General features: G+C 41.4%; 1 protein-coding gene across 2 annotated transcripts in view; it reads right to left on the bottom strand.

The window, feature by feature from the left end:
* The window catches only part of LOC126281626 (serine/threonine-protein phosphatase 6 regulatory ankyrin repeat subunit A-like), a 74,490-nt gene that overhangs the window by 26,870 nt on the left and 27,595 nt on the right, over positions 1-20,025 (bottom strand). For both annotated transcript variants that reach the window (XM_049980749.1, XM_049980750.1), the window contains exons 2-3: positions 3,090-3,374; positions 945-1,226 (exon numbers count right to left, since the gene is read on the bottom strand). In XM_049980749.1, the coding sequence (XP_049836706.1) occupies positions 945-1,226; positions 3,090-3,364 (557 nt within the window). In that variant the 5' untranslated portion in view covers positions 3,365-3,374. The remainder of the gene's footprint in view (positions 1-944; positions 1,227-3,089; positions 3,375-20,025) is intronic.

Here is a 20,025-nt window from a genome sequence, read left to right on the forward strand (position 1 = left end):
TATAATGAAATTAAGGAACAACTGGTTTACAATGAAGATACTGTGACCAAAGGATTCTGAAAAGAACAAATTAAGGTTACAATTGATATTATAGTACCATACGAGGTGTCTTTTTGTACTCAAAAATGTTTGAGAAAATACAGTGTATTATGATAGATGCAAGTGTTGACAAAATGAATGGAAGATTAAGTAAAAGGGACAGGAACAGTGTTGTAACACATTAGGATGTAGATTTTTGAATTGGACCAGTCTGGCACACATCGACTTGCATAAAGGAAAATTCGTAAGTCTGCTTATGTAGGCTGCATAAATAAATGTGGGAACCATACAATTTTTTTTTAAGCTGGCTGGATCTGTGATAACTTCTACACTGGTGTGCCGAAGACACAAGCCACCTCTTGGATGTCAGGGCAGCCGAGAGTTAGAGTTGTACACAGTGAGTGTTATATCATAATTACTTACTAATACTGACACATATGAAAGTGTATGAGGGAAGTGGAAGGGGGATGGGGTGCCCCATGAAAAGTGTGGAGCATCATCGGCTTGTGGCAGCTAACAATGCTATTTGCATCTGGCTTTTCCTTTCTCAATGAAATCTATGTAACAAGCTAAATGAGAGTATGTATGAATGAATAAATAAATGAATGAATGGATGGATGGATGGATGGATGGAAACAGTTTTACAGGTTATCCAGAAACTGTTTATATCTATTTTCACTATATGCTTTCAGTGTTAACTTTCAGTGAGCTGTACAAAATGACCAGTGATCCAGTAAAATACTTGGTGGTGCTGACTGATATTGGTGACCTGGTAACAATGATTTTAATTTCTACTCTCACAGACTAGATGAAATACATACAATGCCATAACACCATATAAAGCTCTCTTCCAAAAGCACAGTAAGAGCTACAGCTATGTTTATATGATGTTCCATTTTCATTACCTTGATTTCTCAATAATAGCAGTAGCAGCTCTATATCTTTTTTTATTGGCAGCCAGATGAATTGCTGAAAGCCCTGTATTATCAAGAATATTTATATCAAATCTCTGGCATTCTATGAGCTTTTCAATGCAAGACTCAAACTCTGAAGCTGCTTCTGGAAGGCAGTCATCTCTGAAGGCCAGCACAATGTAATGAAGGGCACTCTGACCCGAACTGTCCACCGCATTCACCCGTGTTGCTGCATGTGAAAGTAAAACTCCGAGGACTGCTCCATTACCACACCTGTTGTAACAGAATTAAAAACAAATAATTCTTCATATTTCCATTGGTGGTCAAGTTTGATGTTTGGTGCTTATTTTGTGTGGAAATAAAGTGAATGTCCATTTAATACTACACACATATTTCTGTATAGATAAGATAAATGAGCACAATGAGGAGAACTATTAAAAGTATGAATTAAGAGAAAGTAGCTTTGTAAGGCCAACATGTAGTTAAATTACAAACCTAAAAATTGTATATTTCAGCTTATTTTTCCATTATTTATTATTTAGTGTAAATTTTTGTTTTCTAATCAGCATTTCCAGCAATAATAATCTCTATCCTCATTATTGAGGTGCTTGATTTCTTTTAACCTGTGTTTTTCCAACACAGAAATCCTGGGTGACTTTCCTACATAATTCCCAACTAGTCTCAATTCCTTCACTTGACTCTTTCATCAGATAAAAACACCTCCTGTTTCAAATAATTATTTGTGTAACTACAGCTTTCCTGCCATTTAGTGAGTGGAATTTCTTTATATATTTTTAACTGCTAAAGTAATTTATCATTAAGTCAATCATCCTCAATGAAGAAATTGTTATAGGCTCTTTTCCTTTCTTTGAAACCATATTAAGCATAAAAAGCTGAATATTAAGGCACAGGTTAATCTATAAGAAGAAACATGTCTATGGGAGAGGGGGAGAGCGGAGAAAAAAACCATTGCAAAATGTGATGCACTAAGCCATGTACTGACACGACCAATCCCCCCATACCACACATCCAATGATGCCAGTGGCAGCAGATGATGTGGTAGTTGTTCAGTCCATATGGCCTCCCGAGGCCTGTGGACAGAGTTTACATTTTTCCTTCATGTTTGAACTCTCTCCTTTAGATTCTTCCAGTAAATCTCAGTCCTGCACTTATTTTTTCTGCAACTAGTTCCATGTGATTGTTCCATTTTTGGTTGCCGCAGAAGCATACTCCTAAGTATTTTGCAATTGTTACTGTCCTCTGTCATTGATCACCAGTCATATAATCAAATAATAAAGGATCTTTCTGCAATACATTACATTTATCTACAACGAGAGTCAGCTGCAGGCCCTGCACTCAGCGTCGATTCTTGGCTGGTCTTTTTGAATTTTGCAATAATTTTATCGCATTGCCACTTTCCAGTTTACTACACCATCGATTGTGAATAGTCCCACAGAGTTTTTAATGTTGTCCACCAGTTCATCTTGATACATTGCGAACAGTAACAGCATCCAAACACTCTCAAGATGGGTCATGCTCAAAGTAACTTTAAAATAACATCTGACAATTTTGACCAATTCAAAAGTGTGTGTTGAATTCTATTTGCTATGAAGCCCTTAAACAAATCACAAATCTGGACCAATATTCTGTGTGGTCACATTTTATTCACCAGGCAGCAGTGAGGAAATGAAGTCATTGCTTTGAACAGAAATAAAAGAACACAGTGTCAGTCTGGGTATATTGACCTACTGCCTTCTTGATTACATTAATATACAGAACAAGCAAGAGTTTCACAAAATGTCTATCTGTGGACTGTGTTGAATCATACAGAGAAAATTTTCAGTCTCCATAAGATCATAATTCCCACAAATAACCTATATTTCACAATTCTAAAACAGATTGCATTCACAGATACCAGTATATGGTTATGCACATCTGACCAATGACTAATCTTGACAACCACAGTGACTCATACCTTTTTTTACAATTAGTTAGTTGTTTCCACACTTTGTGGTTCATAATAACAACCTTTTGCTGCATGGGACAATCCTTTGTGCCACATAAGTTGTGTCAAGTTTACGGCAGCAGTAATTTAAAGAAGTTCATCTAAATGATGTTCATGAGAGAGAGACTCACCTGGCAGCGTAGTGTATTGGTTCAGGTACAACTACATTGACATTTGGCTTCACACCACATTCCAGTAGTTTACTTGTAAATGTTGCTGGAATTTCAGGATGGCGAGATGCTATTTCTAGACAGGTAGAGAAGTGAGGGAAGCCATAGCGATACAGAGGATTAACCTGACCTCTTTCAAGCAAGTTACAGAATGTCTGGAAATCATTTGCCAGTAGTGCATCTAACAATGCTTTCTGTGCATCCACTTCACTTTGTTGGGGAATTTGATGATCCATTACTTTCCATCTGCAAACAAAAGAAAGACAACAGTTACACTAGAAAGCATCTGCTAAGTTCTATTCTTTTAACAGTAATAAGTTCAAAGCCAGTTTTGATAGTATCACTAGCAGGGACAATATTAGAAAGTGGAACTAATTTGTTAAAAATTTAGGTCAGTGTGACAATTTTCAGCCCCATATTAGGGAAACAAATCAACTTAAAATAAATGTTTCACAGCCTGTGACAATAATTTACAACACAAGGAAAAATAAGAGCTTTTTTTTAATGTTTGAGGATTGTAGCAAAATTAGAGAAGTGATGTAGAAAATTAACAATAATATCTTTGATTGTGTAGTTCTTAAAATTCTAATAACAAATGTGCACTTTTATGGCATTAAGGGCATTTCCTCGCCATGAATGGAGCCATACGTTAAATATCTTAACAATAGAGAATGTAGGTCATCAGTAACAAATGATACCAAACTAATAAAATTCAGAGAGGGAAAGCATTAAATGTAGGATCCAGAATGAATTTTCACTCTACAGTGAAGTGTGTGCTGATTTGAAACTTTGTCATATCAAAACCATTTTCTGAACCATGGCTTTAACCTGGAACCTTCAGCTTTCATGGGCAAGTGGTATACTGTCTGGTAGAAGACGAGGTACTGGCGGAAGTAAAGCTGTGAGGGCATGTCATGCTGAACAGCTCAGCCAGTAGAGAACTTGTGCACAAAAGGCATAGGTACAAGGTTCAAGTCCCAGTCAAGCAAAGAGTTGTGGTCTGCCAGGAAGTATTGAACGTAGTATCTCAAGATTTGGTGTTTGGCCTGCTTCTCTTCTTGAGCTACATAAATTATTTACCATGGGAATGAGGAGGCTGTTCAGAAACTTAACTTTGTTGATAAGTATAATGGTAAATGTCCAAAATGAATCAATGTAAAATGATCAGAAGAATAGCAAAATAGGTTTGCAACTAATTCACAACAAATACCTTAACCTGTAATATTAGAAAAAGTCAGTCAATGCAATTACAAAGAAATAATAATTATTTTAGTAACGGACAAATCAGTGGACACAAACAGCATGAAGCTACAAGTCTTAATTTACAGGCTTATAGATAAATGGAACTAGTATGTCAGTAAGGTAATCAAACATCTTAACTCTGCTTGCTTTGCATGTAAGAAGTCTCATTTTGTAGATCTACAGACAGCAGTGCTGGTATATTTTGCATACATTCGCTGAGTACCACCCAATGGCATAATCATCTGTTGCAGTGCTGCTGAAGCTAGAAAAAGTATTTATTCGACAGAAGTGTGCAGTAAGAATCTTACGTAGACATCAAAACAAGACATCTACAGAAGCCTCTTCAATAACCTTTATATTCTTTCTCTCTGAGTAATTAGTCTTCTGACTGGTTTAATGCAGCTTGTAGTGACACTTTCCCTGAGTAGCACTTGCACTCTATTTTATGGCTGTATTCCAATCTTTGTCTTCCTGTACAGTTTCTACCATGTACACTTCCCTCTAGTACCATGGGAGTTATTTGTTCATGTGTTGTCACGTGCACCATCATCCTGTCCCTTGTGAGTGTTTTCCATATGTTTCTTTCTTTGCCGATTCTACAGACAACCTTCACATTTCTCATCTTATCTATCCATGTGCTGCCTGCCTCACTTGTGGGACCCAAACTTGTGCCACAGGATGAATGAGATGCATCCTCTCATAGCCATTCTGGTCGATACCAGTGCAGGTACTAGTGTCGTACCCCGTCATTGTGTAGTATGCCACCGACACCTTTCGCCGTGACTCTGCAAGCAGCTAACAACTTCTCAGTCACGGTTTATGGCTCTACTCATCTTAAACCTAAATTTAAATTAGCATTTTGTTGTGATTGCAAATTTAACGTGACAGACATTGATGAACCTGTGTCGGGCACAGACTTTCTACGACACCACTGGCTCTCTCTGGAACTTTCGTCAGTCACACTGTTACAACCTCCCTCCAACCGATGCATCACAGGCTCCTTCATCACAGTGCCCTCGCATTTGAGAATGACGACTGCTGCCTCTCTGCCACAGTTAGCGGAACTCTCATGCCTTATTCCTGACCCGGTAAATTCATTGTGCAAACCACTCAACAAGTGACGTGACATCACAGCTCTATGTGCGGGAAATGTGTCACTGCAAGCACTCATTGACAACACATCAGCGAATCTGGTACATTCACGGACAAATATCACTGCACTCTCAGCGAGGACACCCATTACTACTGCACATGTTGTGCAGCCAAATCTCGCAACCTCAGTCACAGTCTTCGCTGAGAAGGTTCACGTCAACCTGGCATCTTGCTCACCTGGTGAGTAAGCTACTTCCTCCACAATAGATAGCTTCAATGAGATGTCCGCCACAGTAGTTGAGCCAACGAGCTACAGCTCCCACCGAGCCTCTACAAGCCTGCCCCACAGCACCCACCGCAATTGACAGTGACCACACCCATGCTGTAGACGACAGGACCTGCAGTTCAGGCCAGCCCTTCTCTGTTTAACAGTGTGTGACTTTGTCCCCCAGCCCAGAGTGACTACTGCTTGTCTGACTCAGGACATCCATTAAGGTTATTACAAACTGTATTTGTCACAGGCTACATACCTCCGAAGGACCTCCTGTCCGTGCAAAGGCACGCCACCTGTCAGGTAAGAAACTTCGCGCTGCCAAAGGGTGCATTCAGGAATTCTTAACTTAGGGATTGTACATTTTTCCGATAGCAGTTTGCCATCACCCATTCATCTCATCCCCAAAAAGGACTCAACTTTCAGACTTTTCAGGGATTATCGTAGGCTCAATGCTTGCAGCATTCTAGGCAATTACCCCACACACCACATTCGGGACTTTGCATTGCAATTACATGGCACTCAGTATGTCAGCGTCATTGACTGTCATAAGACATACGTATATCACCAGATTCCAATTTACAAAGACGACATTCCTGAAACTGCCATTGTAACTCCCTTTGCCGTGTTCAAATACTGCTTTATTCCTTATGGACTCTAAAATGAAGCTCAGACGTGGCAACGTTTTGTGAACTATTTCTCCAGTTTCCATTTTGCTACGCTTATCTCGATGACATTTGAATTATTTTCTGTGACTGCTGAAGAACATGAGAATCACCTATCCCAGGTACTCCGCATACTCTCTGATAACAGTGTAGAGGTAAATGACAACAAATCACAGCTGTGTCTGATGGAAGTTACTTTCCTAGGTCACACCGTGAACTCTAAAGGCATACTTCCCACGTCTGAACATGCCACTCACATTATTAGCTTACCACTACCCTTCAGTTTTCGTAATCTCCGGCATTTCTCGGGAACAATCAATTTCTTCAGGCGCCACATTCCTCATACCACCTAAAATGGCTCCAGCTAATGCAGTTCACACTAGCTCCTCCCAGCACCGATAACCCAATTTCAATCACTACTAATACTAGTTATACCGCGATTGGTGCTGTGCTGCAGCAACATATAGGCAAGACCTCTTTGCCGCTACACTTCTTTTCCGGAAAGTAGTCTGCTTCTCAGCATAAGTGGTCTGCCTTTGATAGGTGACTTCTTGCGATCTACTTTCAAGAGGGTATCGAGGCATGAGATGTCACTATTTACATGGGCTACCATCCCCTAGTTGATGCTCTATGTAATATTGCCAGTGATATCCGTCCACGCTGCTTTCTGCATATGGACTTCATCAGCCAAAATACAACAGACATCTGTTTCATCGAAGATGCGGATAACATCACAGCAGACTACATGTAACACATTGATACTATTACAAGCATCTTTGACCCAGCAGTACTCTTACAACTACAAACTACAGATCCTGAGGTGCAGTTAGTAACTACAAACAACTTCACTTCCCTCTGCATCCGACCATGCCCTTTTCCTAGTGTCGAGCAACCAGTCCTTTGTGATACATTGACAAACACATCAAAGCCCTTGTACCTCTTAACCTGCACCAGACCATCTTTTCTCCACTACACGACTAGCTCACCTGAGCATCAGAGCAATGGCTCAGCTTGTCACTGTACATTTCGTCTGGCTGAACGTTAAGAAAAACTGCTTCGAGTGGGCTTGAGCACGCGTGTTGTGCCAGCATGCTAAAGTTGGTCGGCACTCTCAGCTGTCTCTTTGACACAGATTCTGAAGGGACATTTTAAATACTTACACATGGATCTTGTCAGCCCCCTATCCCCTCTGATGACCACTGCTGCATTGACCACATAACAAGGAAGTCTCTTGGAACGATATCTTGGAAGATACTGTGGCCTGAGTAATCATTACCCACTGGCTCTCCTGTTTTGGCTGCCCTTCATCCATCATCACAGATCAGGGCCACCAGTTTGAATCTTTGCTCTTGGACTGCTTATGGGTTCTATGCTGTGCAAAGAGATTTCATACGACAGCTTATCACCCACAAAGTAACGGGTTGGTGGAATGCTGGTACGAACACTGAAAGCAGCTTTAATGTGTCACTCGCACTCTCGGTCCCATGGACTTCCATGGGTTCTATTGGGCATATGCACAGCCTATAAAGATGAAAGATGATTTGAAAGCTTTGCTCGCAAAAATCCTTTACAGCAAGTGTCTCGTACCACCCGCTGAATTTGTCGAGGACTCTAATACTACCGAAGATGAGGTACTGTCCTCTCTAGTCGAGCAAGTTTGCTCTCATATTGCACACATGCGCAACCCTAGCTGCAAACATGCCCACAAGCTTTTCTGCACAAAGACATTGCAAGTTGGGACTTTATTATATTATGAAACTGTTCATCCGATCATAACTCTGCTATATTGAGGACCTCATCAGGTTCTCAGTTTATTGGAAAATACAATGGTGATCTTGCTAAATGGCACACCACAAACAGTCTCCCTACAATGGGTGAAGCTGTCGTGCATCCTCGACAGCCAGCTCTCAGATGACGAGGACTCTGAGATCACCCCGAGTATAGTCGTGAAGAATGACTCAATCCCTGGTGAGTGTTCAGTAGGCACTCCCACCTAGTGGTCCCTCCCTCGTCATCAGGGCAGTGTAAGTGATAGTATTCCTAGCAGTGAGTATTGCGTGTGATGAATCTGTCAATTTTCTTCCAGCACCCACGCCTTCTGCCGCCACGACTACGTTCACTGTCGATGTCTCTGCATACCCCAAACCAGGATATTTCCTTGAAATGTCATAAAGACAATTTATATTAAAAACAAAGATTCCAAGACTTACCAAGCAAGAAAGCGCCGGTAGACAGGCACAATAAAATAACACACAAACACACACACAAAATTACGAGCTTTCGCAACTGGCGGTTGCTTCGTCAGGAAAGAGGGAAGGACGAAGCAACCGCCAGCTGCGAAAGCTCGTAATTTTGTGTGTGTGTTTGTGTGTTATTTTATTGTACCTGTCTACCGGTGCTTTCTCGCTTGGTAAGTCTTGGAATCTTTGTTATTAATATATTTTTCCCATGTGGAAGTTTCTTTCTATTTTATTTACATAAAGACAATTTGATATTCATGCATCACCTCACTCCCTCGGAGATTCTGATTGTAACATAACGCTCATCTGAACTTTCCAATTGCATACTGACTTTGTAGATGGCTCTCTTCAAGCTTCCATAAGTGATGTCTCCTTACATTTCACATCCAGTGCGATCAGCCCTCGCAACCTACACCTATTTGTGTCCTATTCTCCCATGTGGGTCAACCTCTGTGCCAACCGGCATGGTTACAGGATTATGTCATGTCTTCACTTCCTGCTATCTCGATCCATCTCAATTTCTCTAACTGCTCCTACCCTATGTTCCACTCTATGAGGGGGCGTTTGTGCCCAATCAATTTATCGAGTAATGGGGAATATTTGCACTAAGATCTTTGGCCCATACTGTGGAGTCTAGGACAGTTTTTTGTCTACTGCTGAACTGTGCAGTTGACTTGTGTAAATGTGTTCCTTATAATAAAGCTTTCTTCATTTAAAGTGGTGGTCAGGATGTTATTTCACTACAAAACTTTACCTGCACTCACAATTTCATTGCAGCAGAATTCTTTCACTTCATCTACTTCTTTGTCATGAGTTTAGATTTTAAGTTCTTTGTTGTTCTCATTTCTGCTAATGCTGAAATTTTTATGCCCAAAAATGTAGTCCCTAATGGTATTCATGATTGATTAAGTGTTAATTCAAGATGAATTGTGAAGCTGACAACCATAAAACTAGAAGCAAAAATAATGTTCATATAAACTTAACATAAACATAATGGTTCTGATGTACTAGCGTAATTTTTTCCGAGTTCTATAGTGTGGGCAATACTGTAGTTAGGAGACAAAGACTGACACTATATCTGTTACATAGCAGCCATAGGCACAAAACAGCAAGTGTCCCTAAGATCGGACAAGAAGCCTCTCATTGATGGAAACTTTGAGAGGCAGAGTCAGGCAGCATTTCTCTCCATTACTTTATAAACTTGTAAACTGTTATATTTATGCCCAAAAAGGAACATAATGTTCTATTTTAAACACTGTAATGCTACGTTTCTACAATATTCTGAACCATGCAAGGTTATAAAGTATTAAGTACGAAAGCATGTTGAAAACCAATCAATGAGAACATTTCTTGGTGGGGGCAAGAGTGATAGAAGAGACGTGACTGTGCATCCCTGCAGCCAGCAGGGTGTGCCACGATGCAACCTGCAGCTCGTCAACATGCTGTAAATTCAAGCGGCACTCCCACTTCCGTTTTGCAGACTCCAGTTGAATTACAGGCTAACTGAGCTTATAACACTTATGAGGCAGGAGTGCTAGTCTCAGACATAAAGATGGCTGCCATTCACTGCGCCGTATAGAAGCAGCCATCACCACCACCTTGAGTAGTGACTCAAATTCATAGTCTTACGTAAATGCTATTTCGTGAGTTCAGTTTGGTAGTGAATGTTCAGAAATGCTTGTGTTTCTTTGTTGGGAATGAATATAATGCCTAGAAAATATTTTGCAGCATTTATCATGTCCCAAAGCCTCGAGCACCATCTGTTGAGCAGCGATACATTCACCAGCAGCATGGTGAGGGGAGGCAGGGGGGGGGGGGGGGGTCCTGTGCATCCAGAAGTGCTGGATCAGCTTTCGCCTTTTTTGTTATCTTCCTTCTTTTTCTCCAGGTAAGTTGTAATGCTGAGAATCTGCAATGGAAGCTGAGCGAACCATTCTGCACCCAGTACAGCGTGCTTCCTTCAATCACTGGGCAGCATCAGGATGTTTCTATGGCAGTTTTAAGTTGCAATTTATACTCATCAGTTTAACGGACATACAGCCGGTGCCAGAATTACCAAATCTAAAAATTACATCCCTTATCTTCCCTCCCCCCATGAACCATGGACCTTGCCATTGGTGGGAAGGATTGCGTGCCTCAGCAATACAGAGGCCTTACCATAGGTGCAACTACAATGGAGGGGTATCTGTTGAGAGGCCAGACAAATGCGTGGTTCCTGGAGAGGGGCAGCAGCCTTTTCAGTAGTTGCAGGGGCAACAGTCTGGATGATTGACTTATCTGGCCTTGTAGCACTAACCAAAACAGCCTTGCTGTGCTGGTACTGCGAACGGCTGAAAGCAAGGGGAAACTACAGCCGTTATTTTTCCTGAGGGCATGCACCTTTACTGTAAGGTTAAATGATGATGCCATTACCTTGGGTAAAATATTCCGGAGGTCAAATAGTTCCCCATTCGGATCTCCGGGCAGGGACTACTCAAGAGGACGCCATTTTCAGGAGAAATAAAACTGGCATTCTACATGTCGGAGCGTGTAATGTCAGATCCCTTAATCGGGCAGGTAGGTTACGAAATTTAAAAATGGAAATGGATAGGTTAAAGTTAGATATAGTGGGAATTAGTGAAGTTCAGTGGCAGTAGGAACAAGACTTGGTCAGGTGAGTACAGGGTTATAAATACAAAACCAAATAGGGGTAATGCAGGAGTAGGTTTAATAATGAATAAAAAAATAGGAGTGTGGGTAAGCTACTACCAATAGCATAGTGAACGCATTATTGTGGCCAAGATAGACACAAAGCCCAAGCCTACTACAGTAGTGCAAGTTTATATGCCAACTAGCTCTGCAGATGACGAAGAAATTGAAGAAATGTATCATGAAATAAAAGAAATTATTCAGATAGTGAAGGGAGAGGAAAATTTATTAGTCATGGGTGACTGGAATTTGGTAGTAGGAAAAGGGAGAGAAGGAAACGTAGTAGGTGAATATGGACTGGGGGGTAAGAAATGAATGAAGAAGCTGTCTGGTAGAATTTTGCACAAAGCATAACTTAATCATAGCTAACACTTGGTTCAAGAATCACAAAAGAAGGTTGGATACATGGAAGAAGCCTGGAAATACTGACAGGTTTCAGATAGATTATATAATGGTAAGACAGGGATTTAGGAAACAGGTTTTAAATTGTAAGACATTTCCAGGGGTAGATGTGGACTCTGACCACAATCTATTGGTTATGAACTGTAGATTGAAACTGAAGAAACTGCAAAAAGGTCGGAATTTAAGGAGATGGTACCTGGTTAAAACTTACTAAATCAGAGGTTGCACAGAGTTTCAGGGAGAGCGTAAGGGAACAATTGACAGGAATGAGGGAAAGAAACACAGTAGTAGAAGAATGGGTAGCTTTGAGGAATGAAATAGTGAAGGCAGCAGAAGATCAAGTAGGTAAAAAGACGAGGGCTAGTAGAAATCCTTGGGTAATTGAAAAAAATATTGAATTTAATTGATGAAAGGAGAAAATATAAAAATGCAATAAATGAAGCAGGCAAAAAGGAATACAGACATCACAAAAATGATATCGACAGGAAGTGCAATTGGCTAAGCAGGGATGGCTAGGGGACAAATGTAAAGTTGTAGAGGCTTATCTCACTAGGGGTAAGATAGATACTGCCTACAGGAAAATTAAAGAGACCTTTGTAGAAAAAAGAACCACTTGTATGAATATCAAGAGCTTAGATGGAAACCCAGTTCTAAGCAAAGAAGGGAAAGCAGAAAGGTGGAAGGAGTATATCGAGGGTCTATACAAGGGTGATGTACTTGAGGACAATATTATGGAAATGGAAGAGAATGTAGATGAAGATGAAGTGGGAGATATGATACTCCGTGAAGAGTTTGACAGAGCACTGAAAGACCTGAGTCGAAACAAGGCCCCGGGAGTAGACAACATTCCATTAGAACTACTGACAGCCTTGGGAGAACCAGTCCTGAGAAAACTGAGCAAGATGTAGAAGACCGGTAAAATACCATCCCAAAGGAAGCAGGTGTTGACAGATGTGAAAATTACCGAACTATCAGTTTAATAAGTCATGGCTGCAAAATACTAACGCAAATTCTTTACAGAGAAATGGAAAAACTGGTAGAAGCTGACCTCGGCGAAGATCAGTTTGGATTCTGTAGAAATACTGGAACACGTGAGGCAATACTGACCTTACTACTCACCTTAGAAGAAAGATTAAGGAAAGGCAAACCTATGGTCCTAGCATTTGTAGACTTAGAGAAAGCTTTTGACAATGTTGAGTGGAGTACTCTCTTTCAAATTCTAAAGGTGGCAGGGGTAAAATACAGGGAGCGTAAGGCTATTTACAATTTGTACAGAAATCAGATGGCAGTTATAAGAGTTGAGGGGCATGAAAGGGAAGCAGTGGTTGGGAAGGGAGTGAGACACAGTTGTAGCCTTTCTCTGATGTTATTCAATCTGCATATTGAGCAAGCAGTAAAGGAAACAAAAGGAAAATTCGGAGTAGGTATTAAAATCCATGGAGAAGAAATAAAAACTTTGAGGTTCTCCAATGACATTGTAATTCTGTCAGAGACAGCGAAGGACTTGGAAGAGCAGTTGAACGGAATGGACAGTGTCTTCAAAGGAGGATATAAGATGGACATCAACAAAAGGATAATGGAATATTGTCGAATTAAGTCGTGTGATGCTGAGGGTATTAGATTAGGAAATGAGACACTTAAAGTAGTAAAGGAGTTTTGCTATTTGGGGAGCAAAATAACTGATGATGGTCGAAGTAGAGAGGATGTAAAATGTAGACTGGCAATGGCAAGGAAAGCGTTTCTGAAGAAGAGAAATTGGTTAACATTGAGTATTGATTTAAGTGTCAGGAAGAAGTAGTAGTAGTAGTAGTAGTAGTAGTAGTAGTAGTAGTCGTCATCATCTAAGACTGATTATGCCTTTCAGTGTTCAGTCTGGAGCATAGCCGCCTGATAAAATTCCTCCATGATCCCCTATTCAGTGCTAACATTGGTGCCTCTTCTGATGTTAAGCCTATTACTGCAAAATCATTCTTAACCGAATCCAGGTACCTTCTCCTTGGTCTGCTCCAACTCCTCCTACCCTCTACTGCTGAACCCATGAGTCTCTTGGGTAACCTTGCTTCTCCCATACGTGTTACATGACCCCACCATCTAAGCCTGTTTATCCTGACTGCTACATCTATAGAGTTAATTCCCAGTTTTTCTTTGATTTCCTCATTGTGGACACCCTCCTGCCATTGTTCCCATCTGCTAGTACCTGCAATCATCCTAGCTACTTTCATATCCGTAACCTCAACCTTGTTGATAAGGTAACCTGAATCCACCCAGCTTTCACTCCCATACAACAAAGTTGGTCGAAAGATTGAACGGTGCACAGATAACTTAGTCTTGGTACCGACTTCCTTCTTGCAGAAGAGAGTAGATCGTAGTTGAGCGCTCACTGCATTAGCTTTGCTACACCTCACTTCCAGTTCTTTCACTATGTTGCCATCCTGTGAGAATATGCATCCTAAGTACTTGAAACCGTCCACCTGTTCTAACTTTGTTCCTCCTATTTGGCACTCAATCCGTTTATATTTCTTTTCCACTGACACTACTTTCGTTTTGGAGATGCTAATCTTCATACCATAGTCCTTACATTTCTGATCTAGTTCTGAAATATTACTTTGCGAACTCAATCGAATCTGCCAACACAACTAAGTCATCCGCATATGCAAGATTGCTTATTTTGAGTTCACATATCTTAATCTCACCCAGCCAGTTTATTGTTTTCAACATATGATCCATAAATAATATGAACAACAGTGGAGGCAGGTTGCAGCCTTGTCTTACCCCTGAAACTACTCTGAACCATGAAATCAATTTACCGTCAACTCTAACTGCTGCCTGACTATCCATGTAAAGACCTCTAATCGCTTGCAAAAGTTTGCCTCCTATTCCATAATCTCGTAGAACAGACAATAACTTCCTCCTAGGAACCCGGTCATATGCCTTTTCTAGATCTATAAAGCATAGATACAGTTCCCTGTTCTACTCATAACACTTCTCCATTATTTGCCGTAAACTAAAAATCTGGTCCTGACAACCTCTAAGAGGCCTAAACCCATACTGATTTTCATCCAATTGTCCTCAACTAATACTCGCACTTTTCTTTCAACAATACCTGAGAAGATTTTGCCCACAACACTGATAAAAGAGATACCTCTGTAATTGTTACACTCTTTCCTGTTTCCATGTTTAAAGATTGGTGTGATTATTGCTTTTGTCCAGCTTGATGGAACCTGTCCCAACTCCCAGGGCATTTCAATTATCCTGTGTAGCCTTTTAAGACCTGACGTTCCACTGTATTTGATGAGTTCCGACTTAATTTCATCCACCCCAGCTGCTTTATTGCACTGCAATCTATTGACCATTTTCTCCACTTCCTCAAATGTGATCCTATTTCCATCATCATCATTCCTATCCCATTCTACCTCGAAATCTGAAACATTACAGATCGTATTTTCACCTACATTGAGCAACTCTTCAATATATTCCCTCCATCTGCCCAAGGCATCCACAGGATTCATCAGCAGTTTTCCTGATCTGTCCAAAATACTTGTCATTTCCTTCTTACCTCCCTTTCGAAGACTGCTAATTACACTCCAGAATGGTTTTCCAGCAGCTTGACCCGTAGTCTCCAACCTGTTTCCAAAGTCTTCCCAAGATTTCTTCTTGGATGCTGCAATTATCTGTTTGGCTTTGTTTCTTTCTTCAACATAACTTTCTCTGTCTACCTGAGTTCTAGTATGTAGCCATTTTTGATACGCCTTCTTTTTCCTTTTGCAGGCTGCCTTGACTGTGTCATTCCACCAAGCTGTTTGCTTCATCCTACTTTTACACACTACTGTTCCAAGACATTCTTTAGCCACTTCTAATACTGTGTCCCTGTACCTTGTCCATTCCTTTTCCAACGACTGTAACTGACTACATTCAACTAACTGGTACCTTTCTGAGATTGCTGTTATGTACTTGTGCCTGATTTCCTTATCCTGAAGTTTCTCCACTCTTATCCTCCTACATATGGACCTGACCTCCTGCACTTTCGGCCTTACAACCTCAATTTCACTGCAGATTAAATACTGATTAGTGTCATCAAAGAATCCCCTGAATACACGTGTGTCCCTCACAGCCTTCCTGAATTCCTGATCTGTTATTATATAGTCAATGACAGATCTGGTTCCCCTGCCTTCGCAAGTATACCGGTGAATGTTCTTATGTTTAAAGAAGGAGTTTGTTATTACTAAGCCCATACTGGCACAGAAACCCAAGAGTTGTTTCCCTTTCCTGTTGGCCTCCATATCCTCTCCAAATTTACCCATAACCTTTCCATACCCTTCTGTTCGATTTCCAATCCTGGCATTAAAATCCCCCATGAGCAGAACACTGTCCTTGTCCTTTACTCTAACAACTACATCACTGAGTGCCTCATAAAAACTATCCATCTATCTTGATATGTCCCTTCACAATGCGAATATACTGACACAATCCTAATTTTCTTGCTAGACACTGTCAAATCTATCCAGAGCAGTGGTTCGTTTACATACCTTACTGCAACTACGCTGGGTTCCATTTCTTTGCTGATGTAAAGACCTACACCCCATTGTGCTATTCCTGCTTTGACTCCATACAGGTAGACCTTGTATTCTCCCACTTCCTCTTCTTTCTCACCCCTTACCCGAATGTCACTAACAGCTAAAACGTCCAGCCCCATCTTACTTGCAGCCTCTGCCAGCTCTACCTTCTTCCCAGGGTAGCTTCCATTGATATTAATAGCTCCCCATCTCATTACCATTTGTTTGCCAAGTCGTGTCTTAGGAGTCCCTGGTTTGTCAGTTAGAGGTGGGACTCCGTCACCTCCAAAGGTCCGAGGCATTTTACTCTGATTGTTGCCAGCATCATATTTAAAGTATCGGGGAACCAGGTTGCTAGCCTTGCTTGCCCTGAGACCCATTGAGTTTTACCCCTAATGGTTGAGAGACTAACTGGTGGATTTGGTAGTCTTTGCCGTGTGAGCACAAAGGTGACCACGACTCGTAATAAGTCCGAGATGCCCAGCCTTATTCCAAAGTAACTGGTATCCCGACTGTCGGGACCACTTACTTGTCCACTCACACGTTGCCCGTGGTTCATGAACTAAGACATGACTAGAGGAAGCCACACCATGAACCAAGAAGTAGTTTCTAAAAATATTTGTATGGAGTGTAGCTATGTATGGAAGTAAAAGATGGACGATAAACAGTTTGGACACGAAGAGAATAGAAGCTTTCTAAATGTGGTGCTACAGAAGAATGCTGAAGATTAGATGGGTAGATCACGTAACTAATGAGGAGGTATTGAATGGGATTGGGGAGAAGAGGAGTTTGTGGCACAACTTGACTAGAAGAAGGAATCGGTTGGAAGGACATGCTCTGAGGCATCAAGGGATCACCAATTTAGTATTGGAGGGCAGTGTGGAGGGTAAAAATCGCAGAGGGACACCAAGAGATGAATACACTAAGCAGATTCAGAAGGATGTAGGTTGCAGTAGGTACTGGGAGATGAAGAAGCTTGCACAGGATAGAGTAGCATGGAGAGCTGCATTAAACCAGTCTCGGGACTGAAGACCAGAACAACAACAACAACAACAACAACAACATTTATCTCCATTTAGAGCTAAATTATTATCTTTAAACTAGTTACTAGGTATTGTAAGTGTGCTTGTGTTCTGTTCCATCAGGCTCCCCAAGTCATTTCGAGTCGCTATGACAGTAGTATCAGCAGCATAAAGAAAAGATTTGCATGCCATGATAAGAGGCATGTTGTTTCCATAAATCACAGAAAAAAGTTCAGGCACAGAAGCTTGGGGGAACACCTCTAGAAACCTTTCGAGATCCAGAGTGATTATTATTAAAGTTCAGCTTTTGTTTCCTGTTACTAAGATACGATTCTACAAGAGAGAGTTGTGTTAGAATTTAAGGACTCTCATAATCAAACGTCTCGTGCGAATGATTGTGTCTCAAAGGCGCCATGTAGTGTGACATTCTCAACATCTTTCAGCGTTTATGAGTTGGTCCTTCCACAGTACTACGGGTAAGAGCCACTCTATTAAATGAGCACAATATTTCGCCTGAAGGCTCTGCAGTTTAAGGACAGAATTATGCATTTAAACGAAGTCTGTGGCTCGTTTGGAAGAGTAGCCTAGCTAAACGAAAAACGAAACGGAAGTTTTGAATAGCTGACACGGCGGAAAAACGTTAATGATATTTAACTATTCCCACTTTGCATGCGTGCAATAAGACAACGTTTGAAATCGCTGGCACATCAGTGGATTCCGACCTCGCCCAAGAGGATGTGCACGGAGATGAGCACTGCGTCTTCGAGTTACAACCGACTCGGAAGCTGGCTGCGCGTGAATCGATAAGCCGCGCCCACTTTGGCGCCACGCACAGCCAGACAGCCTTCGCTGAACTCGTGCCAGCATGCGTAACGCACTAGTTCTGTGGTCGTCAGACTGTTTTACTGAAGAGTCAATAGTGACGTCCGCTTTCATCACTCATGGGTAACCTACATAAATCATTATGTTATGGATCCCAGTAGACTGGCTGTAGCAACGGCGCGGGAAGTTGGCCTTCGGCTTCCAAAGCACTAACACTAACACCTCGTGTCGATTCATTTGTTTCAGATTGCTGCCGCTCTTTCCGATAGAAACTTGGGAGACTGATTCCAGACTGTGTTGTTGTGAGCGGATGATTAATTTATTAATAACAATAGTAGTACTTATATTCAAATGCTTTATGCAATATGAGACACGATTACAAAATTAATGTTTACTGCTAAATGTTTTGAATACCATTTTTCTTCTTCTACTCACTGCGCTTTTGTAATACAACATTTTTGTGATTTCATATTCCTTGCTATAGAAATGTACCACATTTGATGACGACTGTCTTTGTAATGCGCATTCTTGAATCCGTGTTACTTCCGTGTCAAAATTTATGCCATAACATCCGGTCGGTACGAGTCGTTTGTGCCATTAAATTGTCCCTCCCACATCGTCTAAAAGTCTAAGCGGACAGTAGCCAGCCGCGCTATTTAACACTCAGCCCATAAGGTTGGCCGAACTCACAAAAAAAAGCACTCCGTCGTCAGGCCACGAGTGGCCTACCGGGACCATCCGACCGCCGTGTCATCCTCAGTGGAGGATGCGGATAGGAGGAGCGTGGGGTGAGCACACCGTTCTCCCGGTCGTTATGATGGTATTCTGGACCGAAGCCGCTACTGTTCGGTCGAGTAGCTCTTCAATTAGCATCACGAGCCTGAGTGCACCCCGAAAAATGGCAGCCTGGATGGTCACCCATCCAAGTGCCGACCACGCCCGACAGCGCTTCAGTGGTCTCACGGGAACCGGTGTAGCCATTGTGCAAGCCGTTGCCCAATTAAAACCAAGCACATCTTAAAATGTTACTGTCTTAATTATTTTTTATCTGCTACCGAGCAGGAAAACTACACCAGAGTAGCCGTTAGATCACTTTTTTGGCTTCGACTGTTAGTTGCTAGATGCAATTGTTATGAAATAAGACAGAACCGCGGCCCGCAGTTTGACGAAGACCTCTGACCAATTAATCAGTCACGGGCCATTTAAGTTCAGTGTAACGTCCTTTCAAACTGTAACTTCGCACTAATTTGCAAGTTCAAATTGGTCCGAAATGTGAAAGTGTGAAAAAATTCAACGGACTGGAACGATCCTATTTCAAAATGCTATTTCAGGAGAACTTTCTACATTCTTGCATAAGAAATGGAGCCTTTGAATAAAACGGAAATAGAAAATAGAAATCCTAAGGTTGGTTTTTACACCACCTAGATGTACATCTCGCAAACCACCTAACGGCGTGGGAGAGGGTACCTTCCAATTGCGCAAATCAGGGCTTCTTCCCTTACCATTGGCGTATGGATTAATATAATTTTATCTTCGCGGTATCTACGAGAGCGATACGGCTAGGCGTTAGTATATTCCTGGAGTCCTCATTTAAATCTGGTTCTTGAAACGCTGTAAGTAGGCCTTCACAAGACAGTTTACGTGTGTCTACAACAATTTATCTGTTCAGACTTTTCAGCATCTCCGTAACACCTTTTCCAGGCCAAATAAACTTGCGACCATACGTGTTGCCCCTCTGTGTGTATTCAGTATCCCCTGTTAGAACTATTTGGTATGGGCCCCACACATTTGAACAATATTCTATGATGGGTCGCAAAAATTTATTCGTAAGTAATATTCTTCGTAAACTAATTACATTTTCTCGTTATCCTACCAATGAATCTACGTCTGCTATATCCGT

Source organism: Schistocerca gregaria, chromosome 7 (genome assembly GCF_023897955.1).
Source record: "Schistocerca gregaria isolate iqSchGreg1 chromosome 7, iqSchGreg1.2, whole genome shotgun sequence".
Lineage (NCBI taxonomy): Eukaryota > Metazoa > Arthropoda > Insecta > Orthoptera > Acrididae > Schistocerca > Schistocerca gregaria.